Genomic DNA, 26100 nt, shown 5'->3' with positions numbered 1-26100 from the left:
TATCAAAATCAAAGCGGTGGTAACACGTGATATGTAAAAATGCTAAATTCTGGTGATTACCTCCCAACCCCACCCCATCCCGCCAACATACTTCACATTGTTTTTTTTATGTACGGCAAGCTCATAGTTTTCAACACAACAATAAAATATTTTTACTATAGTAAATATATTTAACTAAGGAAAAAAAGAAAACTAGTATGAAACTCATTCTTGAATAAATGGAAATTGCAGTATGATTAATGTGCATTTCATTGCCATGGCAACTGAAATGATATTTTTAAAATTGTTCTCAGAAACTACACACTACCGGCTTTCACAATGAACATACATTGGTACATACAAAAATTACAATACCCGAAAAAATGCATTGAAATCTTAATAGCAATTCGTCTAGAAATGCTTAAAATTTTTGCCATGGGCCTTATCATCGTCGCAAACCACGGCCAAAATGTACGCTCCTCTCCCAGGAGAGAGGTATATATGCGGACTCCGGACCGTGGCTTGAGACGATGGGGCCGTATAGGTCACCTAAGCATCATGCAAAAACTTTCCAACCATTGAATTTGGTTGTTCATATTTTACACCAAGGGCCATGACATTTACAATACACTTCGTATGTTTTCTCTTGGTTACTTTTGAATAGCCATAGTAGGGGAACAAAAAATGCATTTCAACTAATCAGAAATATTCAGCAATAATCAGTAATGCCCTCATCCCACAGGAACCCCTAAACCTGGGTCCACACATTTCACAATTTTGTAAAAGGCACCCTTGTTCATCACAAGATATACCAGGGAGTGGATTTCAAAGCATTAATTCATTTTAAGCTTAGCCATAGAAGGGGGCTCTAGTATATACTGCAGCTGAAAATGACGTCACAATTAACATTAAGAATGTTATATTGATAAAAACTGTTATGTTCTTACTGCATAGAATATCAATAATTCAGAAAGTATTAATATTAGTCTCTTACATCACTTCTTAATCTTAGAAAAATACAGGGGCAGATATGTCTTGACACCTTTCCTTGTTCTTTATATACTAATATTGAAAAATAAATGGATAAATGTGTGTAAGAAAGAAAGGGTGTGCATGAGAGAGAGAGAGAGAGAGAGAGAGAGAGAGAGAGAGAGAGAGAGAGAGAGAGAGAGAGAGAATTCAACACTTTCATAAACAAGAGAAAATGGGCTGCATCGCTCACCTAGAAGCTTTGAAATTTTTTATTTCCCCATTGTTATACATGTTGTGACCCCACCTTACCCAACTGATGATAATTTAAACAATTTGAAATCTACACTACCATAGGATGCTTTGATTCAACATAGTAAAACTTTGATTCCCTATTGTGGCCCCACCCTACCTCCGGGGGTGACATGATAAAAATTTCTCTACACTATCCCAGGATTCTTCCACATAAGTTTCTGCTTTTCTGGCCCAGTGGTTCTTGCAAAGAAGATTTTTTATATATTTCTATGTAAAACTTTGATTCCCCATTGTGGCTCTGCACAACATCAAATATTTTTACAATTTAAATATATTTACCCCAGAATGCTTCCACAAAAGTTTCAGCTTCTGGCTCAGTGGTTCTTGAAAAAAGATTTTCAAAGATTTTTCCTATATATGCTATGTAAAACTTTGATCCCCCATTATGGCCCTGCCCAACCCCCGAAATGATATTTTTACAATTTGGAATCTACACTACACACTGGGATGCTTCCACAATTTACTTACTTGCCCAGTGGTTCACACAAAAATTTTTAAAGATTTTTCCTATATATTTCTATGTAAAACTCTTAATTCCCCAATGTGGCCCTGCCCAACCCCTGGGGGTCATGACTTTAACAATTTGGAATCTACACTACCCTGGGATGCTTCCACATAAGTTTCTGCTTTTCTGCCCCAGTGGTACTTGAGAAGAATATTTTTAAAGATTTTCCCATATATTTCTATGTAAAACTTTGATTCCCCAATGTGGCCCTGCCCAACCCCCGGGGGTTATGACTTTAACAATTTAGAATCTACGCTATCCCAGGATGCTTCTACATAAGTTTCAGCTTTTCTAGCCCAGTGATTCTTGAGAAGAAGATTTTAAAAGATTTTTCCTATATATTTCTATGTAAAAGTTTGATTCCCCATTGTGGCCCCAGGAACCCTATCCCCGGGGGTCACACATTTTAAGAATTTAGAATCTGCACTACCTAAGGATGCTTTCACATAAGTTTCAGCTTTTCTGGCCCAGTGGTTCTTGAGAAGAAGATTTTTAAGGATTTTTCCTATATATTTCTAAGTAAAAGTTTGATTCCCCATTGTGGCCCCGAAATCCCTGGGGGTCATGATTTTTAACATTTAAGAATGTTATACCCCAGATAAATAAGTTTCAGCTTTTCTAGCCCAGTGGTTCTTAGAAGAAGATTTTTTAATACCCCACCCTATTTTTGTCTTTTCTTACATCACTCCCCTTGTGAGGGGACTCCCTTATTTTCACAATTTAAATTCCCCTTAATATAAGGATGCTTTGTACCAAGTTTGGTCAAAATTGGCCTTTATATACTTCTTGAGAAGAAGTCAAAAATGTGAAAAGTTTACAGACGGACGGACGACGGACAAAATGTGATGAAAAAAGCTCACTTGAGTCTTCGGCTCAGGTGAGCTAAAAATGTTTCACCAAACCCTGTTAATTCATTCTACAAATAAGTCTGACAAAATATATTTTTTTCAATTTATTATTGAGGTATTTATTCAGTAACTACAATCAAATGTACAAGTAAACAAATTATGTACAGAAAATTGGTGTGATTTCACATTCACAAAATGACATTGATGATGCATTTGCTGCTACTGGCACTGTCGGTAAAGTGGGACAAAATTAGACCTACCATACAATAAACATGTGTTAAAACCAGTATCTGGGCAGTGATTCACTCCTTTTTCTACATGAACTACCAAAACAAGGCTCAGGAAAGTCCCACCATTATATCCATAAAATGAAACTGAAAGTAGGACATGATTGTCAAAACAAGACCATGGAAAGTAACTGATGCAGAGAACCTCCACAACCAGAACATGAAGTATGGGGAAGTATTAGTGTTTATTGGTAAAATTTTGATTATCTTTCTCTTGTCATTCTCTAACACTTAAATTTTGCTGCAAGAGATTTAATTTATAATTAAGTGCACCCATTGCAAGTCAATTTTTTTTTTAAACAGAAATGGCCTTTAAACACATGTTTTATAAGGGATAATAAATGTTTCTCCTAGAAAGAGTTACTTTTCTTACTAGAGAGTTGCGAAATCTTAAAATATTAAAATTAATCTAAAATGACTTAAAATTAATGTCAATTCTGAAATCACCATGATAATTGGCCCCATGTAATCAAAACAGAAATAGGACAATGACTGAGTTCCTATGTAATCTTTGTGTCTAAAAATGGTTTCTAAAAAATAACATTTCTCATGAAACTGCCTAGAACTGCCTTAATTCCACACATACAGGTTTAAAAGAGAAATAAAACAAACAGGGTGTAACTAAAAATGGATCACAACACTGGCATATTTTATCCTAAAATTTCACAAAATAATTTCATAAAGTGAAAATACAAAATCTTTAAGTGAATAAATAATGAAATCCAAGAAGACCTGGATTTTAGCAGATATAAATGATTCCATGCACTAGAGATAAGCACTTATAACTTAACTATAGACGACAGTGAAGAAGCTGCCTTAGAACGGTTAATGGGCTTCTGAACAAATTTAAAAGACTCACAAAAATTAGACCGACATCAAAAAATATGTTCCATCAAGATGAAAATATAACTTGTTATAGAATGCCCATTTCAATCATACACAAATGCTCAAGTCTGAACTAATTCAACATTGTTCATGAACTTTCATATGTAAATTCAAATGATGATAATGTTTCTCATTACCTATAGTTATGAAGTAAAAAAAAAAAACTTCTATCTGAAGGTCCTACAAATGCTTTTGGTACATGTCAACTTCTGACAATATATTTCAAGCACTTTAAGAGTTATATATGAAATACATTGTGTATATCTCAAAGACCTTGATGATTACACTTATTACAAATTCAGTGTTTTTTCACTTAAATGTCTTTTTACAATTAAAAAAAAGATGTATGTTTTCAACAAAGATAACATAAAACTCAAACAAGAAGATCCATACAAGATGTATACAATAAGAAAAAACAACCCGATTGGATGATATAACAGTCAACAAAATACTGGCACTCTTAGGGCACACAAAATGGTGTTTGGAGGGGGTGGGGGTGCTCAATATGGTGTTTGGAGGGGTAGGGGGTACATGTTTGATACTTTGTCACTTTGTGACATGGTTTTATGGTAACAAATTGAAAGCACTATTAACATCAAAGCACAGAAGACATAAGAAGGCATAGTTAAAGCACTTAATGTGTACAGGTGTCTAACTTATCTATAACACAGTGTACAAGACGGCCACATTGTAAACATCTGTATGTATTATTAATTTATACAGCCTCTACAGTGTTAGATAATTCTAGAAATAGTTTTACAGAAAAACCTGAAAAGATTTTAAAAATTGTATTCACTCTGGAATCTCTTTCATTTGTTATAAAAAATGTACTTGTAAAATGTTTTTACTTAATTAAAAAAAAAAATAAGGCAGAATTACAATTAAATTTTGTTGAAGGCTAAAGACTTAGGTTGTTGTTGAGTTACAGCTCTGATTTTATGCACAATGTTAATTCTGTACCACATATACTAAATACAAAAATATCACATGATTGGTTGTTTGACTGGTCACATGACCAGATTGAATTGCCTGGTCAAGAGATTAAGGCTAAATTGTTTGTCAGGTTACATGACCAGGTTGATTTGTATTTTGGGTCATAAGACCAGGTTATTTGCCTGGTCACATGATCAGGTTGAATTGTTTGCTTAGTCACATGACCATGTTGAATTGTTTGCCTGGTCACATGACCAGTATGGGACAAGGCACTATAAGGGATTGCTGAAGTTTGTTGTGGAGGTGGAATCTGGACTGGACACGCCCGGTCTTAATATCCGGTCCACTTCCCGAGAATGGGCGCGAAGCCCCGGCTCTGGGGTGTAGGTGAAGGTCAAACCCGTGGAGTAAATTATCCCATCATTCCTCACCAGTAAGACAGGAACCTGACAAGGAGAAGACAACTCTGTAATAACTCTGATTAACAAGTAAATACATAGTGTATGTTAGTGTCCACAGGGAAGTGTACATATGTATGTCCTTAAAAGACATACCTCAATGTCTCAAACATCTGGAGACAAACATCTAATATCCAACTTTTCTTTAAGTCAAGAATAATGACTCGCTGATTTATCCCTCATAAACTATTTAAACAGTGATGACTAAAAGTTTTCATTAACATTAAATATTGAAAATTGCCAAAAAGTTACAGCTTTACATATAGCAATGTCCGTATAATTCAAACCCATGACATTGTGATAAAGGAGTGAGCCCTCTAACCACCGAGTGTCCAATGAATGTCTTTAATGACTTATATAAATGAATTACCTGTAATGGCTGCCGCACCCATCTCCACCCGGCTCTGAAAGCAGAGATGTCAGGGACTACACAAAACATGCTCTCCTCACACCTAAACATGGTCTCAGCCTCCACCTCCCCGAACCACACCTTCAGATTGGGGGCCAGGAATTCACCGTTCAGTTCTAACATGGCCACATCTCCTCCTCCATTCAGCTGAAAATGAGAGGATGAAAGTCTGTATGATGTGGGAGAACTAAGAGTAAACACTATCTTAATATCTAGTATGTAAGTTTGGATGATTTCCCTAAATATAGATGTAGATTAGTCTGTCATGATAATCTAGATGTATGTAATGAACACATAATATCAACACTTACATGTAAACTGTTGACGACCGGTACGGGTGAAACAGGGGACTTAACTGGCCCCATTCCCTCATAAAATGTGTACTCTGCCTTGTCTGTGCTAATTATTGTCCATGAAGCTCCGTCGTTTATCATTTCTTTGTTTGGCTCTTTGGGACATGGAGTAGCCTAAAATATATTGCCAAAGATTAATTAAGTTTGGTTTTTTTTTTCATCCACTGTTAGAAAACTGCCATAAGGCTAAAAATGAATTTGATCCTTGGTTTCTCAGACACCACTGTATTGGACCAAACACTGTTGTATTCACACAATAAAAAGAGGAATAACTCAATTTTCTACTTTTTAAATTAAATTTAAAGAAAATAAATTATTCCCCTTTTCATCAGGACAGGTTTCTTGATCATTTGGTTTATAAAAAAGTTTTTTTTTTTTTTTTTTTTTTAAAATAACACATCTAAGGTTGATAATCAAATGAGCATTTATATATGTGTTCACTGGAACCTGTTATTACTGTTTTTTGGATGATATCTACTGAATAATATTTTTGTCATCTGAATGTAAGGTAAAAGACAACTTTGAGCAAGATAGTCCCTAGACAATACTAACATACAAACAATTACAGCCTACTCCGCATATATTGAAATTCAGGGGACCATGCAAATTATTTCAATATATCCTTAATTCAATATCAGCGAAATCGTGAAGCCGCCATTTTTAAAAGTTCAAACCCAATCTAAATACTATTGAGATATATACTATAGAGATATAATTAGTCACCTGGAACTGAATGATGCATTCCTGTGACAGACAGAGGTACATTCTCTCTGAGTTCTAGACAATATTACTGAGATATATACTATAGAGATATAAACAGTTACCTGGAACCGAATGATGCGTTCCTGTGACAGACAGAGGTACATTCTCTCTGAGTTCTACACAATACTATAGATATATAATTAGGTACCTGGAACTGAATGATATATATAAATTAGCGTTCCTGTGACACACAATACTATAGAGTTTACCTGTGATGCGTTCCTGTGATCCTCTCCGAGTCTTTCATGTAGAAGGCACACTTGTGGAGCTGGGACACCGGGTCATCAGCGTCCAAGATGGCCGTCTGCTTGTCCACCTTACGAATGATCTGTAACAAGATAAACAATAACGAAACATGTAAAGATGGTGACAGTCTCAAATGCCCTGCTTTTAGAAATGGACACATATATCAGTGTCTTTGCTTCATTCTGACTATTAGAAAGACTACAATTCTTAGCTGAGTCTGAAAAGTTCGACGTCTGGACTTGAAACTTTGTGGTTTAGCTGTCTGACATGCAAACTGAAATCTTTGCTAATTTCTGACTTAAAGACTTGCAAGTCTTGGTATTATAAAGTTTAGTATTGAGTCGTGTAGAAATCTGACATACAGACTTAAGTCTCTGCTAACTTGTGACTTATAGACTTACGAGTCTTGGCAGTGCCATTCCAGTGACAGAACACACAAGTTTGATGGTAGATCCGTAGTGGATGTATCCATCTCTGACGGTAAACTCTTCTGATTCCCCCTCATTGTCATCCACTGAAATAAAACAACCACTGTTACCATATATCATCTACTAAATACAGCAACTAATATTATCATACATTATCTACTCACAATCAAAATATTATGTTACTGTATACACCATCCAGTATTATGAAATATCATCCATTAAAGTACAGCTTTCCGACATCAACAATGGAAATAGACCTCCCATCATTCAACAAAACGTCATCAATTCAAAAATTAATAACAGCATCCTTGGAATGTAATTAAAGTTTAAAGATCCACTATCTTTTAAATTGTTACTTTCAGATCTATTTTAGAATTAATTTTTTAAAGCAAAATTCTATCAACTTTGGAAGTTCACATTACCACACAAAGAGTGGCTAAAAGTACACAAGTATAAAAGAAACAAATCCTGTTTGTGCATGTGTTTGAAAATGTTTTGGACTTTAAAAAGACTAACAGCCATTAAATGGGAAAAAAAATTATGAAAAAGTTTCAAACTCTGTTTACAAATCTTCCATTTAAAAAAATTGCCTAACCAATTTGTCTCATCATAAATGGGCCCAAACAATGGATGGTTTAAGATGAAAGCCCATTATTTCATTCAAGTCTTCCTCAGAAATCAATACTCACGTAAATGGATGGTGAATGCTCCCCACTGGGTAGAGCTGGCATGGAAGTTACCATTCTCCACGTGGAGGTACCGCGTACTGACGGTCTGGGAACGAAGTCGGTTAAACAGGGCTACTTTTGTTCCCGACGCAATACACACTGCCAAAATAAAGTTCATCAATGATTAGTTGGTACATAAAGTCTAGACGAGCCAAATCAATCCGATGTTATATCTGTCACTTTAGTCCATTACTTCTGTAGAACATTTCTGTAGGGCAGTTGTTTGATGTAGGATAACTTGGTAGTTATATGACTCAAAATGATTTGACATTTATGATTTTGGCACCAGTTACATCTAAAATTTTAGCCTATAATATGTGTAAACTTTTAGAACTCTGATTGATTACACCATTAAAATTTTGAGTATTTGTGTCCTAAATTTTAATATAAAATCATTTTGTCAATATTTTCTTTTAAATGATATACTGATATTAACGATAAATCCTTAACAATGACAATTCTGTGTGAATGTAATATGTACTGATGACATTAATTATGATAACTTTAACTGATAAATGCTTCATAAGTTCTTTCTTAAAGTGAAGCAACATAAACTGCAACACATAACACTGGATCTAAACACAAAATTCATTCCTTTACATCCCTACAGTCTACACAGTTCAAATTGGTTTACCTTGGAACATTTTACAAATATAATAGGAGTAATATCTCCCATTCTCAAATTTTGTGCACTATATCTTTTATAAGACCATTATTAAACTTCGCTCTAACCTACAAGACTTCTATGACAGGGATTTTTTTTTATAGAAATTTTTATCTATAAACAAGAGAAGAAGTTGACAAACTCACAATCCGCATTCTTCAGTGACTGTTTCTTCTTGGAAGGTTTTGATATCACTTTAATCCGTTTACTATTGAATACACCAATGTCCTGTCCATTCCCAAAGAACATTTTCACAGTCAACATAAAATGTTTCCTCTTGTCAGAGTCCGATATATACAATGTCTTGGCTGCACAATAATTCTGTTAAAATAAAGAGGTAAACAAAAGTAAACAAGAGCTGAAGTGATCCCCCATGGGGGCATGAAACAATCATACTATTGTGTTAACAAGATTCCATATATGCATCAAATTGTTTCATTTACATTATATACATGAACCATTAATCTTATTTTCTTTTTTCCTAGTCAATGAAGTGTAAAATACAGGGCATTTGCCACATTCAAAGAGGAACAAATTCTAATCAATTGTGGGTTTCCGATAATGGCCTAAATACTGTCCTTAATAAAACTGTTTACAAGATATAGAATAAGAGTCATATAAGACAAAGCTTATTCCCTACATACAGATTTGGGTCCCTTAAAAAATCAACATTTTATCAAAGGCTAATGTCTGAGACGAGCCTGCTAATGATAAATGTATGTGACCTTGCCCTCCAGGTTGAGCTGCACCATCTCCTGGTCAGAGTTCCCAATCCCCATAAAGGCACATGTCGTGGAGTCCTGTTCTGTGCCCCCCTCAGCCTCAATCGCTTCCTTTTTCCGTTTCCAGCCACTCCCAAAGAGGTATATACAGGGGGGTGGGCAGAAAAACCTGTCCAACAGAAATATTAAGCTTGAATTGCATTTTTTTCACTAAAAGTACTCTTATACTTTAAAACTCCTTTTAAAGTTTCTCCTGCCATTTTTCTTTTATCCAATGAGTTTTTTACATGAAGAGTTACTGTTCCTTCCCTTATTATTTTGTGCCACTGAGAAATACTTTTTCCTTCCTCATTTCATCACTGCTATAAGATAATGGCACTTTTATGAAAACGTACCTTTTTTCGTTTCCGTATGATTTTTGTGCGACTTTGGCGTGTAATATGACTAATATCTGGTCTCCCCTCTCCTTCAGATAATTCCTCATGGCCTCCCTATCAATGAAAACAAATAATGAATCAACTGCTGTCTTCACACTTAAATCAATGGCAGTAGAATGAAAAGTTATTTATATATGTCATATAATGTGTATATATGGATCACATAGGAATAATTTTGTTCTTGGAATAAAGTAAATACTTTATTTATTGAATTTCTCTCATTAGCAGCATTTTGCATTTTTATTCATCAGAAACAAATTCTGCTAAATAAATACTTAGTATTCAAGACAAGTATAAAGTACAGTTTTGTCATTATAAGAATCTGTTATCTCCAAAGAACTCTAAAGTTATTACTGTAAAATCACTTATTTTTGTGGTAGCTTAAAACACTTATTTTAGAGTCCCACAAATTCATGTCCTCTATGCAAAAAACACTTCAGAAATTCTTCAAACATGAAAATCCTCACAAATATCTCACCAATGAAAATAATTAATTTCACAGTATTTAATTGTACTCACTTTGTCAATCTCTGATCTTGATAATTGCTGGAAAAAAAAAAAAAAAAATATTTAAATTGTATCAGAGTTACAGTAATGGAATTAACTTTGTTTACAGTGTGCTGTGTACTTTACATCAGATATTTTTTTTTAAAGTTTAAGTATCAACTCACTGGTTTCCGGTTTTCCTCCTTGAATATTGGGGTCAAATGAGTTTTTTTTTACAAGTACATTACTAAATACACAGTGTGTTATACATTCATCTATGATGCAGTTTATGTTCATAAATCACCACAGGCTTTGCCAGAGAAGTCAAAATTTAAGAGGAGGCCACAAATGCAAATGTTTTTTTTCGTCCAAGAAAAAATTTTGTGATGGTAAACAAGCCAAATAATGGTTTCCTATTAAAAGAAAGGGTACCATAATATTCATTCCCATTAGCTTATTTAAGTAATGAATTGAATGGGTATTTGAGCTACACAAAGGTGGCCATGTTTATTAAAACTATTTTAATGTAACAAGAAATATTTGATTTTGCGTTACAAAAGCAAAGTTTAAATTTTGTAAAAATTGTGAAAAGCAGCCCTATGAAATAGTCAATACTGAGCAAATTTTGTTCTTATTATCCTGCAAATTCTTAAATATAAAGATATAGTGTCATTCCTCCATTGTCTGTGTAAAGTGACTCAAGAAAAAACATCACTGTCACCGCAGAATTAATGCCCGCTCAGATTCTATACCTGAATTTACTCAGGTAAATAAGCAGTGCATACATTAACCTGGAAATGACCCGATTATTTCCCATATTAAAGTTTTTTAACTTAAACCCATTCCTTTCATTAAAATCTCGTAATCTTTAAGTTTCATTCACAAAGGATTGCAATATAATAGCTGGTATAATTTTTCCTTCTAGCGGTCTTTGTTAGACATTTAAAAGCTCAGAATATTTACAATATGGAAAATCAAAAATTTCTATTTAACAAGCATAAAACTGGGTTAGAGTCGAGTTTGCTGAGTAATTTCTTCACATGACAATGTGTCTAAAACGAGGTTGCCAATCACTATTATTACTGTGACCTGACATACATGTAATTATTCAGATTTTAATTTCATAAATAAATTCCCTTGACAGTCTGTTCAAGATTTCCCTCTTTGAGCTGATTTGATACATGCATTAAGCGTCTGAAGTTTTATGCAAAAAGCTTATTTATTATCACCGAAATCTTAGATGTAGTGCAAAAATGCATTTAAGTGCAAAATAAATGGCATTTCATCAGATTTATGAGAGCTGCTGATATTGAAGTCATTCAGAAATTCAGTCATCATTTTTTGGATAATGTAAATTTACAAATTTATGCTGTATAATGAGACATTAGACTATGGGGGCAGTGCCCGGGTATTTTATCTTATCATCAGCATGATCAGTAGGGCTTACAATTGTTAGTTCTTACAGATGCCTTCACAAACGAGAAAATAATTTAAATATGACACTTCCTCCAAATCCAGGGAATGTCTTATAAATAAATTGGCAGTTTTAGTTTAACTGTGACATTTGACAAAAAATAAAATGACTGACAAAATTTTAATACTGCATAAATGAATACTGAACAGGGATGAATGCAATTTGGTGTTAAAACTCAGAATTAAAAAATAGATCCCCTCCTGTTTATTGCTCTATTTTACATGAGTAAATGAACTTGTAAATTCCTTGATATACAGTTTGGCCATCTTTAAAAAAATTGTCCATTTGCCTTTTCCAAACCAAATAGTTAAAATGGCCTGATTCAATTTTTTTTTAAACTTCTTGGAATTTTTTTATCAGTCCTTTCAGGTTTTTCTCATCCAGTTATCAACTACATGTATTACAAAATATCTACGATTTCAATTGATTTTAACAATTCAGCTTGAAAACTTCTGAAGAGTTAACTACTGATATTTGCAAGCATTTTAGACAAGTCAGCGGTTTCTTCTCTTGGATACAAGTTTTATTAACATTTTCATGGAGAATGCTTACCAACTTTTATATTAATAAGCATATCTCTTTTTAGTTCCAGCTCACTTTATCTCAGACTAAGAACCATGCTAGAGCTTGTCTGTCTGAATGTTACTCACTTTCTGTCCACGAAGCTGTTGGTGGCGTAGAGTGGGGACGGAGTGGAGATGGGACTGGGGGGTGCTGGGATAGCCTGTGTTACCGTGGCGATGCTCAGGGGACTGCTGGTTGCCATGGTACATGGGTCTCCATTGATCTTCTCTGGTGGGGTCAGGGAACCAGCAACAATGTGTGACGGGTCTGTCAAACCAAGGTCAAAGGTCACCGTTTGAATAAAACATAAAATATACACCTATTTCAAATATTTTTTTTTACAGTGATTTAATTGTTTGAAATCAGATGAATAAGGAGAAGCTTTTTTAAAATAAAGATATATATATATATGAAAACAATATACAGTCTTCACTCAATTATTCTCAAAGAAATTGTATTAACAAGAGATGTTTGTAAAACACTTATGCCCCCCTACCCCCAAATTGGAATTTTTTTATATATAAAAATGGCACGATTGTACCAAAAACAGAACTTGACCTAGATATTCATCTGATTAATCTGTATATTAAATTTCATCTCAGTATGTGCAACGGTTGCAAAGAAAATGAACAGTAACTGCAAATAATTGAATTTTTTCAAAATCCAAGGGGCATAACTTTGTAAAAAATGGTGCGATCATACCCAAAACAGAACTTAACCTAGATATTCATGTGATATATCTGTATACCAAATTTGATTTCAGCATGTGCAACGGTTGCAAAGAAAATGAGCGGAAACTGCAAATAATTGAAATTTTTCCAAGAATAAGGGGCATAACTTTGTCAAAAATGGTGCAATCGTACCCAAAACAGAACTTGGCCTAGATATTCATGTGATATATCTGTATACCAAATTTGATTTCAGTATGTGCAACGGTTGCAAAGAAAATGAGCGGAAACTGCAAATAATTGAAATTTTTCCAAGTCCAAGGGGCATAACTCTGTCAAAAATGGTGCAATCGTACCCAAAACAAGACCTGGCCTAGATATTCATGTGATATATCTGTATACCAAATTTGATTTCAGTATGTGCAACGGTTGCAAAGAAAATGAGCGGAAACTGCAAATAATTGAAATTTTTCTAAGTCCAAGGGGCATTACTCTGTCAAAAATGGTGCGATAAAAACAAAACTTGGCCTAGATATTCATGTGATATATCTGTATACCAAATTTCATTTCAGTATGTGCAACGGTTATGAAGAAAATGAACGGAAACTGAATGGACCGACAGACCGACGGACCGACGGAATATGCCCTCCCTTCTTCGAAGGGGGGCATAAAAATAACAGGATAATTATATATGTGTAATATAAAAATATTTTTAAAAATAAATATATATCTTTTTAAAATATACTAAAATCATGCATTTTGAATACTTGATTAATCTATTATTATTTACTAACTACAGGCCTCTAAAATAAACTTTCCTGATATCTTTAAAAATATCTTAACAGACATACCAGTATTAAAAGAACTTAAAATGAAATAGAGGATTTAAAATTTTGTTTCTTTGAATTTTCTACCTCTTCTGTCATCTTCATTCTTAAAAATATCCTTACCAACCAACATGTAGTTTGAAAATTCATCAAACAAATAATTAGGTGATTCCATTGTAATAAATGAGCTAATTTCCTCCAATAAACCATCAGACCATTGTTTGAAAGATATGGAGAGAGAATATTCTTTATCATCAATAATTTGTGATTTCCAAAAGTACAGCTTTGTTCAAAATCACCTCCATTCTATTGATATGTGTATATAGAATTCAAAGAGCCATATTGTACTGGACTCTGCCAGAAACTATCTCAAATAGATGTTCTGTGTTAATTTATTAAAACATTGATATACTTAACATTCTATTCCATTCACAAATTAAAAATACCATTGACATCAGTGTGAAAAAATTCATTTCACAAAAAACTGAACTGGACAGAACCTTGAGACTTTTGGACTACACTATCCTGCCTGTTATCAGGGCTACAGTTGGGTTTATCTGCTGATTATTTATAATCTGCTAACACCTGTACGCGTCCCATAATTCCCATCCTCTCAGGTAGAGAACAGATCAGGGACCATTAAAAAACCCTCTCCCGACTCCAATAAATCTTAATCCATGTCTGCCATTAGTACTAGCATTGGATACAGTTAAACACGAAGTCAGCCCTGGTAATAAATGTGTCATAAAAAATTAACTATATCCTATTAGAAGGTACGGAAAAGAAACTCCCATTTTATAAAAATCTTGACACTTTATTCTTAGATGGACTGTTACATGTTTTTTTTTTTCACTAACACCACCTTCTGCATTCTAGACTTTTGTATGTGACCTTGAAGTACCTCATTTCCTTTGACCTTGTCTCATTACATTAAACTAAAATAAACTTTGTACTGATTCAAGGAGATTTTTAGCATTTAAAAAAACAAACCATGAAGGTGTTCTGGGATTCCAACAGATACAGGGGTGGTTCCCATACCAGCCATGTAGCCATGGTGACGACCCTCTTCCTTGACATGTCGGCCAGAATTTCCTGGTTTGTTGCTGGACAAGTCCATCGGATTCTCATAGCTGCTGTGTGCCATGTGACCACTTAGATCTGACCTTGAGGATGGACCTGGGTCGGGTCGGCCGGCGTAGGATCGCTCCGTAGGAGGGTGGAGGGTGAATCCAGCATTACTGTTGTGATGCATGAAGCTGTGGTTGCTATGGGGACCATTTTGTTGGGGCTGGGAGCAACTCATGAGGTGGTCAGTCTGTGCTGGCCCCACACTGTAGGTATAACCATTCTACAAAGGGAAAACACACTGTAGGTATAACCATTCTACAAAGGAAAACACACTATAAGTATAACCATTCTACAAAGGGAAAACACACACTAGGTATAGTGGTAGGTATAACCATATATAGGTATAACCATTCTACGAAGGGAAAACACACTGTAGGTATAACCATTCTACAAAGGGAAAACACACTATAGGTATAACCATTCTACAAAGGGAAAACACACTATAGGTATAACCATTCTACAAAAGGAAAACACACTGTAGGTATAACCATTCTACAAAGGGAAAACACACTATAGGTATAACCATTCTACAAAGGGAAAACACACTATAATTCTACAAAGGGAAAACAAACTATAGGTATAACAATTCTACAAAGGGAAAAATCACTATAGGTACGAGGGGCATTTCAAAATTTCTGGCAACTGTTTAATAAAAAGTAAACCGTTTTACGGAAATTTTTGAGTTTGATATCATTGGAAAGATCAGAAAAATATACACATATTGTGACATCACTCTATAATTTTTATGATGTAGTAACTCCGAAAATGATGTCAGAATATAGAATGTTTAGCATACTGAAAAGTTGCATTTTTATCCACATGAGACGATCGTAAAAGTGCTGCCAAAGGCTTATTTGAAAAAATATTTCAAAGAAAATTTTAATTTGCAAAGAGGTAGAGTAGGACTATGATACTGTTTATCAGCAATTCCATTATTCATTGTATGGTTTGTTTACGAGCACGGTTTATGTCCGGTTATGCTATCATAAACATTCATTTAAGATTTTTATTTACATGATACGGCTGGATTTTCGGTCTTTTATATAGCTCTCCATTGTTTGAAATAAAACATGTTCTGTATTAAACTGAAGTATATTAATGCAGTTTTCATGAAATATATTTTGAGTAACAGGACTCTTACCGTTTACGAATAAAATGTACTAAATCTTGTCCCCGACTTGATTCTGTGCCTATTTTTTCATACAAATTCAACTTCGGCGCCCCAAAACTCACTACTGCTGTTGACTTTTGAATCCAAAAAATGAATATAAGTTAGTCAGACATGTAAAGTCTTATTCATTTTCCATACATTAAAATTTGCGAATATGTGGAGGTACGGTTGGGTTACAACTGCGCTGCCGCCATTTTGGATTTTACGACAAAATATGGGGCACACTAAACTTAACTACTCTTAAGCCTTCATCGATACCACAAATCTGGTAAAAACACCTGGTGAATTTATGCCATCAAATTTTGTAACACGATCGCCTATTTTTCTTTGATTGTCAACTCTGTCTTTTTCTCACATTTAGGTCTCTTTAACGCAAAAGTTTGAGTGAGATTCGATAAAACCATGCTAAGTTTGACACTCGCTAAAACCATTTCAGAACAAGATCTTCGAAATAAAATACCATATGATAGATTGTAGTCTCTATGTAAACGTTCCACAAAATGGCATTTGCGTCCGTTAGCTTGCGTCCGAGTAATGAGCAAAAGTTGTCTTGAAAATTTTAATTTTATCAAATTGTGTCTTTTGTTACATCATTTTTATGGTCAGTATGCTATAAATTCTATATTCTGACGTCATTTTCGGAGTTATTACGTCATAAAAATTATAAAGTGATGTCACAATACTTTCCAATGATATCAAACTCAATAATTTCCGTAAAACGGTTAATCTTCTATGAAACAGTTGCCAGAACTTTTGAAATGCCCCTTGTATAACCATTCTACAAAGGGAAAACACACTATAGGTATAACCATTCTACAAAGGGAAAACACGCTGTAGTTATAACCATTCCACAAAGGGAAAACACACTATAGGTATAACCATTCTACAAAGGGAAAACACACTATAGGTATAACCATTCTACAAAGGGAAAACATACTGTAGGTATAACCATTCTACAAAGGGAAAACACACTATAGATATAACCATTCTACAAAGGAAAACACACTATAGGTATAACCATTCTACAAAGGGAAAACACACTATAGGTATAACCATTCTACAAAGGAAAACACACTATAGGTATAACCATTCTACAAAGGAAAACACACTATAGGTATAACCATTCTACAAAGGGAAAACACACTATATGTATAACCATTCTACAAAGGGAAAACATACTGTAGGTATAACCATTCTACAAAGGGAAAACACACTATAGGTATAACCATTCTACAGGTATAACCATTCTACAAAGGGAAAACACACTACAGGTATAACCATTCTACAAAGGAAAACACACTATAGGTATAACCATTCTACAAAGGGAAAACACACTATAGGTATAACCATTCTACAAAGGGAAAACACACTATAGGTATAACCATTCTACAAAGGGAAAACATACTGTAGGTATAACCATTCTACAAAGGGAAAACACACTATAGATATAACCATTCTACAAAGGAAAACACACTATAGGTATAACCATTCTACAAAGGGAAAACACACTATAGGTATAACCATTCTACAACGGAAAACACACTATAGGTATAACCATTCTACAAAGGAAAACACACTATAGGTATAACCATTCTACAAAGGGAAAACACACTATATGTATAACCATTCTACAAAGGGAAAACATACTGTAGGTATAACCATTCTACAAAGGGAAAACACACTATAGATATAACCATTCTACAATGGGAAAACACTGTAGGTATAACCATTCATGTATAACCATTTCAAAAAGGGAAAACACACTGTAGGTATAACCATTCTACAAAGGGAAAACACACTGTATGAATAACCATTCCACAAAGAAAGGGAAAACACACTGTATGCATAACCATTCCACAAAGGTAAAACACACTATAGGTATAACCATCCCACAAAGGGAAAACACACTATAGGTATAACCATTCTACAAAGGAAAACACACTATAGGTATAACCATTCTACAAAGGGAAAACATACTGTAGGTATAACCATTCTACAAAGGGAAAACACACTATAGGTATAACCATTCCACAAAGGGAAAACACACTATAGACATAACCATTCTACATAGGGAAAACACGCTATAGGTATAACCATTGCACAAAGGGAAAACACACTGTAGGTATAACCATTCTACAAAGGAAAACACACGATAGGTATAATCATTCTACAAAGGTAAAACATACTGTAGGTATAACCATTCTACAAAGGAAAACACACTATAGGTATAACCATTCTACAAAGGGAATACACACACTAGGTATAGTGGTAGGTATAACCATATATAGGTATAACCATTCTACAAAGGGAAAACACACTGTAGGTATAACCATTCTACAAAGGGAAAACACACTGTTGGAATAACCATTCTACAAAGGTAATACACATTATAGGTATAACCATTCTACAAAGGGAAAATATACTGTCACTACTTTGCAAAGCACATCACATATCAGATTGTTGAAAATTTTATTAGAATTACAAGAGGCCCACGGGCCTTATAGGTCACCTGAGTATCACGAAACAACTTTCATACTTAATTAAATACCCAGGAGCAGAAAAGAAGATTTTCAAACAAATAATGCTTTTTTACTATATAATCTATATAGCCCCACCCTAGCACCTAAGAACCTCTGACCCCAGTGCCATGAAATTCACAATTTTGGAAGAGGCTACCTTATTCAACAAAACTATGCACTTGGTTTGTTTATCTAATGCCAATGAGCAGAGATGAAGATTTTCAAAGAAATAATGCTTTTTCACTATATAATCTATATAGCCCCGCCCTAGCACCTGAGAACCCTGATGCCGGGGCCATGAATTTCACAATTTTGGTAGAGGACTCAATACTTATTACAATCATGCAAACAGTTTGACTGCTTGATGTTCAGGAGTAAAAAATAAGATTTTTAAAGATTGCATTAATTTTAGTGGTTTTGGCCCCACCCCTCAGGCCCCAGGGGGGCAGGGGCCATGAAATTCACAAATTTGGAAGAGGCAGCATTATTCAACATAACTATGTATTTGGTTTGTTTATTAAATACCCAGAAGCAGAGAAGAAGATTTTCAAAGAAATAATGTATTTTCATTATATAATCTATATAACCCCACCCTAGCACTAGAACCCCTGACCCCAGGGCCATGAATTTCGTAATTTTGGTAGAGGACTCAATGCTGATTACAATCATGCAAACAGTTTGACTGCTTGATGTCCAGGAGTAAAGAAGATTTTTAAAGACTGCATTAATTTTAGTGGTTTTAGCCCCACCCCTCAGGCCCCAGGGGGGCAAGGACCATGAAATTCAAAATTTTTGTTCCCCTTCACCCATAAATGCTTTATGTTAAATTTGGTTGAAATTGGTTGAGCGGTTGCAAAGAAGAAGCTGAAAATGTTCAAATGTTAACACACGACGGACGACGCACAATATGACAGACGAAAACGGATAGAAATAGGTCACCTGAGTTTACTCAGGTGACAGAAAAATGCTTTTAAAATTTTATGAATCTACAGCTCCCTTCTTTCACCCTTACATTAAATTTCTGATTATGCTACTTTGATTCTAGATTTTATGAACTTCATTTCATAAACTGAATAAATCAATTACAATATTTCTATTTTCTGATAAAACTCTCAATCAAGCTGCCTTCCATGAGAGTGCAGAAGTCAGAAACTAGGGCCAAATACATTGTTTTGTGTTCAGCTTTTCTTCAGACAGCCCCACGGCGCAGTGTTTGATGTGCCGCCAAAAGAGTTTCCAAGTGCAGCAATGCTACCCTATTACTGATGTATTCTGCATCAGTCTTGACATTTATGAGCTTAGACGGCAGCAGAATGCAATCAGCAGGTTGTAAATCAACAGTGAGACACCAGTACTTCAAAATACAGCATCCAGCAAGTCTGGTAGCATCTAACGGTAACAATTCCCAATAATAACCCACCCCCCTTCCATTTATTTTTATTACAGATTCCAACTTTATGAATTCTATAAATAAAAATGTCACAGTATATGTCCTTTTTTCTCTCCTTGCAGCTGTCTGACGGCTACACAATTCACAGTACGGAGATCTGAGAAGCAAGCGAATGTGCATTGTGAATTCCGATTAACCCTGAATTGGGTCACGGATCTACTTAAAATTCACACACTCCCCTGTTTTCCCCCTCTCACAGAAATCAAAGAGTGTTGACAACCGATGCAATGCTTTATCATGGCATGTTATCAAAAATGACACCACTGACGCTTAAGAAAATGCAAAGAGGACCTGAATAAATCAGCAATATATGTTTACTCCTATTCATAAACTGGTTCAGAGTGCAACATCTGCTGCTAATTATGCAGGGGCTTCATTTGTCCAATGTCCTCATTCCAGTGTTCATATCTTAGTCTGAACTTCATACCATCAAGTGTAACTTTCAATTTATAATATTCTAGCTCATTATGTTCTAGATTAATTACCAACTGATAAAAACTTACTAATACTAAACTTTTAATAAATACATAAATTTTAACTTATATAATATATTCCTTCCAATTTCAAAGTTCTGTAATTACGGTAGTAGTTTTCTTAGTAATTTCTTACTTTTTATCCTATTCATTCAACATGTTCAAGTACTGGTATATAATGTTCCAATTTCTGCTGCATTTTTATAACTGTTTAGGAATTTTATCAGTATTTCATTTGTATTCATTTTTTTCTTTCTGGTCATTATTGAAAAGTAGAGACTGAACCTTCTTGTAACATATAAATTGAAAATTTGATTCTATCAAATATAAACTCATACTTGATGATTTTCAAACTCATTGACCTCTTTGACTACATCCTCTAGTTCTTGGTAACAATAAACTAAAACTTTCCTCGCTATGTCAACTTCCGAGGAAACACAACAGTATAATACTATAAAATGCTCTCTTCTCGCATTTTCCCCCTAAATCATACACATATTTTTTCAAAATTAGGATATTATACTAATTTCATGAAATGAAAGTACAATTACATGAACATATAAACATTAAATAAAATTCATTGACCTACTAGTTAAAATTAAAAAGTTGAAGATAAATGCATTGATAATTTTTCAAGCATTTTCCTTTCAGTTCACTCAAAGGTTTGATGTAATACATGTATATAAAAATTAAAGTGAATTTAGGAGCAAAATGAATTTTAAAAACATATATATTTGGTTACAAAACATATCTCATTCTCTGACTTGAGTAATAAAATAACAGTACCGGTACCAATATTGTTCATGACTCCGACTGACTTGAAATTTGAGTCTTTTCTCTCTTTTAAATTATTAGAAAAATAATCCTTCATATTTGATTTGTTTACATTATTCTTATTTCCCACAAGTTTCAAAATTATTTCATCATGAATAAATTACAAAGAAAATTTGATACTGATAGAGTGGAGTCTCAACGATTATATATAATTTTGTACATCAATTTTCTTCAAGATTAAAAACAAATCAACTAATTTCAAACAGATTAATAATTTTTATGTTAATATATAAAAGGAAAAGCAAATAAAATTATTGAAAAATTTAAATATATACAGGATAAAGTAGCTAGTACATCTATAGGTACTTCTTTCCATGTGGTTTAAACTGCATGTGTGTACACTACACTGGCAAAATTTCCATGAAAATTTGTCCAAAGTGCAATTATTTGAATTCATTGCATGTAATTATTGCTTATCCTTCAATCTTTCATAAATTTAATCTTGAACTACAGATAAAATTTAAATAATCCTTGTACTTATCTTCTTTTTCAATTCTGTAACAACTAACAAATCTTGACATGAGTTGCAGAGGTGACAGAGAGAGGAACAAACAAAAGGTCTGCATGGGAAATTCTCCGTACATTTTCTCAAGATATTAATTAAAGGAAAATTTCTTTTTCAGTATGCTATTTATAGTACATGTATGTATAAGCTTATCATACAATGTTTGAAAAGGTGGAAAAAATAGTTTTCATTTTTTTTATGTGACCTACACTTGGACTCCATTAGGATCTCTATTACAAGGTCAGTATAAAATAGACAAGTACATTTGTAAACTTGTGAACCTCTAGATAACTGCCCACTGAACAAGACAATTGACATGATTAATGAGTTCATTTAGTCAGAGAGCGTCTTATATAAGGACTCCTGCTTGTAAAGTAGCTGAAGACAAGTTGCTTTTTAGTTTTAAAAAAAATCAAAATGTGAAAATAAAATTCTAATTAAAATACCAAATATATATTCATCTCAAACTTTCCAGCAATCCATAAGAAAATCTACAAAGTATTAAGTTTGACAAAAAACTGAGAAAACATTAACATAGTATTCACACCCATCTATTAAACTTAAAGCTTTAATCTTTGATTAAAAGTAAAATTGTATTTGATATCAAGAATTTACTATAAAATTTTAATCTTCTGTTTGGTGTGAAAAAATTTAAAACCATAAACAAGCTATCAGAGATTTGGGTGTACTGCTGAAAACAAATAGGAATGTTTTAAAGTTATCTGAACTGTTCAGATCTCGAGTTTCACTGCTGAACAAACACCGACATATTTCCCACGCTCCTGATATTGTTTAAACTTGTGAAATTTGTTCCAATATTTAAGAGTCTATCCGTTTTACACCAACCCAGGAAGGAAATTATGAGCAAAACACTTTGATGATCCCCATTTTACACTTTTGACAATGCATAGTCTTTATGTAAGGCTATGCAGGGACCTAACAGTTAGTATATAGGTCTCTGATAAGGTATTTATTTACTACAAAAGAATTTTTAAATATATTATCTGGTAATAAGTATTTTTTAAAAACCTACCTGGGAAACATATAAATGCTGTTCATTCATTGTCTTTTAATTCATTGTCAAATAATTGAAAATATATAATTCATGTATCAATCCCCCACTAAATAGTTCACAAATGACACACACTGTAAGTCATTATCCAGTATAGAACATAAACAGTTTGACACACTTCATCTCCCTTCGCCCAGTGCACGTATAAGTCCTTTTTTAAGTTTAAATTATTCTCCTTTCTGTATGTTAATTAGATTTCATTTCATCACTACGATGGGAATATAACAGTTGTAACGTAAGCCAGACCCGTGGGAAATTCACATTTGCATTTGGACACCGTGAGAACAATAGTTAATAGCTCTTCCAATCACCTCCCCATTCAGTTAACATATTTCTAAGGGCTGAACAGACTATTTATTTCCAATTTTGAATTCATAAACCAATATTAAATACTTCACATTTTTCTTAAAGATGGCTCTAACCTTTATTTCCATCACACTAATATTAACTGTGTGATTTTACTTATTTACGCATTATATTTCAAGGCTTCAAGATTTTAACACGATTAATGGAACAGCGAAGATTTTTGCTATGGTTGTAGTGATTGGTCAATCTTTTCACCACAAAGCAGGTGTTCCCACGACTTTCATTTCAATCGCGACAGTCTCCTGCATTCCTGCTGTCGGGGATTATATCGTTTCAGATTCGGACAGAAAATATCACGTATACCAACTGCTCGATGCTGTTCTGTATTATGATCAATCAGTAAATATCAACAAGTGAGGGACCTGTCTCGGATTTTTCCCCATATTATCCAGAATAAACTAATTTTTTAAAGAAATATAATTTTGGTAGGAAAAAAAAAGATTTTAAATAAAAACATGCAAATGTTTTACTTGGTTTCAGATTTGGTAAGCTCGATGTGTCTGTGCCACGTTATTAAAAGCATGGCATGCTTGCATTTACAAGGCATCATATCCGATTTCATATGTAAAAGAGAATTTTTTCAAAGTATAAAATCGTCATTTTTAAATTACCTTACCTTTGTACACTAAATAAAGGACTCCTCGCTGGATCTGGATTCGCGGCTCCCTGTTTGACCTATATATATTGGGATAACTTCGTTAGAGGCACAGACTATGCTTTGATAAATAACGCCATTAATTTCAGCTGAATCATCCCAGTTTAGCTTGCAAAAGTTTTAAAATCCTTCCTTAAGACACCAAAAGACAAAATCTTCGCCGATGTTATAACTATACCGATCAAAAAATAAAGAAAGTTTGGGAACTCTTACAAGATGGCGATTCCTGTATGAAACTTTAGTTGCCCCTCAGTTTCCCTCATAACACACAACAAAAATAAACATCATTGTGATTTAGTGAATCGGGCCTGCACATATAAATTAATACATGATTTATTTTATTTATTATGCATAAAATGTAATAAAAGAAAATGTTGTAGGCATTCAATCATGAGAATTTTTCTTTCACAACCTCTAGGTGCCCCAGGGAATTTCTGTAGAGTTTCACGCAAGTTATTCCCACAGATCACGGTGCGTTAGGTTTATAGTAAGCATACAGAAAGACGAAACCGAGAGAAAAACTGTAAAAGTGTCACATATGTAATTTATGATGTTAAAATGAAAATATATTTTTACAACATTCAAAAAAAAAAAAAAAAAAAAAAAAAAAAATAAAGAAGCATGTACAAATTAAATTAAAAAAACATTACAAAAAAATGAATGTGAAAAAAAGGTGAGGATAACGTTGCCTACAGAGCAAAACTGTTCATGGAAACACCTTAAGGTGGAATCGGATGTCTAAAAGGGGCTAGCATTCCCTGTTGACCGTTAACTTCTGCCGTTAGTTCTACGTAATGATCTGCATGGTAGAATGAGTAGTAGTGTCAGTAGTCTTAAGTAGAAAAGCAAAAACCTTACAAATGTCTTGAAACATTTCAGAGAAAATACAAGAAAAAAGGCTGTATTTATTTTACAAACCAGAACATTATAACATCCGCATTGAGAATCGGCAAAAAATCAACTTCATGATATGGTTGCTGAAATCATGTAACATCAACTTATTTATAAGTAGCTTGTTTTGAAAGTTGATCGTGCATTTTGAATTGTTTTTTTTTATGTATAAATTACATACCATATACATGTGATCATGTTGTTTTTGGAATGTATATGCTAAATAAACAATTCAAAGGAAGATGACGAAGGAAAAGTTTACCTGTAATTTACTTCTTTTGTTCGCCAATTGCATCCCATTCCCACTTAGCCAACACAGACTTACGTTTTTTTTTAATCAAAATGTTGACTAAGTGGAAAGACATCCGGGGGGGGGGGGGGGACCCCCCCCCCCAGAATTTGCGAAGTTATAAAATGTTCATATATTAAACCAACCTAACGTGACATTGAACCCCCCCCCCCCCTCCATAGAGACCGTGACCAGGGACCTATATACTAACTTTTATTATGCTTTAAAATTTATTAATAAATCAATTCCAATACATAAAAGGAATAAAAATGATAATAATCAGAAAACATCCTGTTTACTGGGTATAAGACCGCGGAACATTAACTGGCAAAATTGGAAATATACAGCTTACGTCATTTCTATCTGTTACAATCAAAACACTCAGTGATAGACAGCGTAATGGGCGGGTACAATTCGACGCGGAAAAAACATGTTGAAATTGCATATATTAAACCACACCTAAAACATCGGATTGAAATTGCATTGAAATTCATTTTCCCCCCCAAAGCTAAGAGTGAATATATGATCCAAAAATCAACTATTTTCAACTCCCGAATACATTTTGTTTGAAGTTCACATTAATACGAGTTTTAGCTTATAATTTTTAGGGACGAAAGATGATAGAAGACAAAGATTATTTTTCAGGAGATATTTGATTCCAAGCTGGGGGGGGTAAAAATTGTCGAGTCAGGTCACGACTTACATGTAATGTTTACATGACAACAGATTTTATTTCTAGGATTATTAGAGTGCATGAGTTTTACACTTATTCTCACTGAAAAATTTATTTAAATTGTAAG

General features: G+C 33.9%; 1 protein-coding gene across 5 annotated transcripts; it reads right to left on the bottom strand.

Annotated features, from left to right (window-relative positions):
* Window positions 1–2707: 2707 nt before the first annotated feature.
* Window positions 2708–24361, bottom strand: LOC134235795 (recombining binding protein suppressor of hairless-like). 5 transcript variants are annotated; one of them, XM_062717956.1, is made up of 14 exons: window positions 24082–24361; window positions 14938–15295; window positions 12539–12719; window positions 10448–10474; window positions 9887–9982; window positions 9495–9660; window positions 8916–9090; window positions 8067–8204; window positions 7351–7463; window positions 6933–7031; window positions 6665–6706; window positions 5900–6055; window positions 5550–5735; window positions 2708–5167 (listed from the first exon to the last, which is right to left on the bottom strand). In XM_062717956.1, the coding sequence occupies exons 2-14, from the start codon at window positions 15248–15250 to the stop codon at window positions 4994–4996; spliced, it is 1866 nt and encodes a 621-aa protein (XP_062573940.1). In that variant the 5' UTR covers window positions 15251–15295; window positions 24082–24361; the 3' UTR covers window positions 2708–4993. The 5 variants fall into 5 exon arrangements, with proteins under 5 accessions (XP_062573940.1, XP_062573937.1, XP_062573939.1 ...); XM_062717953.1 differs by lacking the exons at window positions 6665–6706; window positions 24082–24361 and adding exons at window positions 6766–6807; window positions 23061–23422; XM_062717955.1 differs by lacking the exons at window positions 6665–6706; window positions 24082–24361 and adding exons at window positions 6766–6813; window positions 23061–23422 and having other exon boundaries at window positions 6939–7031.
* Window positions 24362–26100: the final 1739 nt, after the last annotated feature.

The sequence above is a fragment of the Saccostrea cucullata genome, unplaced genomic scaffold, assembly GCF_032062105.1.
Source record: "Saccostrea cucullata isolate Sc308-1 unplaced genomic scaffold, CSIRO_AGI_Scuc_v1 ctg115, whole genome shotgun sequence".
In the NCBI taxonomy this organism is placed as follows: domain Eukaryota; kingdom Metazoa; phylum Mollusca; class Bivalvia; order Ostreida; family Ostreidae; genus Saccostrea; species Saccostrea cuccullata.
This window is presented reverse-complemented; position numbering and strand designations above follow the sequence as displayed.

Bases quoted from the DNA above. Each gene is read 5' to 3' on its own strand.
- LOC134235795 (XM_062717953.1), bottom strand. From the start codon at position 23,090: ATGAATGAACAGCATTTATATGTTTCCCAG. The intron at 9,091-9,494 runs GTCACATACATT...TTATTTTAACAG, and splicing joins AGCTCAACCTGGAGGGCAAG to AATTATTGTGCAGCCAAGAC. The intron at 8,205-8,915 runs GTGAGTTTGTCA...TTATTTTGGCAG, and splicing joins GTCACTGAAGAATGCGGATT to TGTGTATTGCGTCGGGAACA.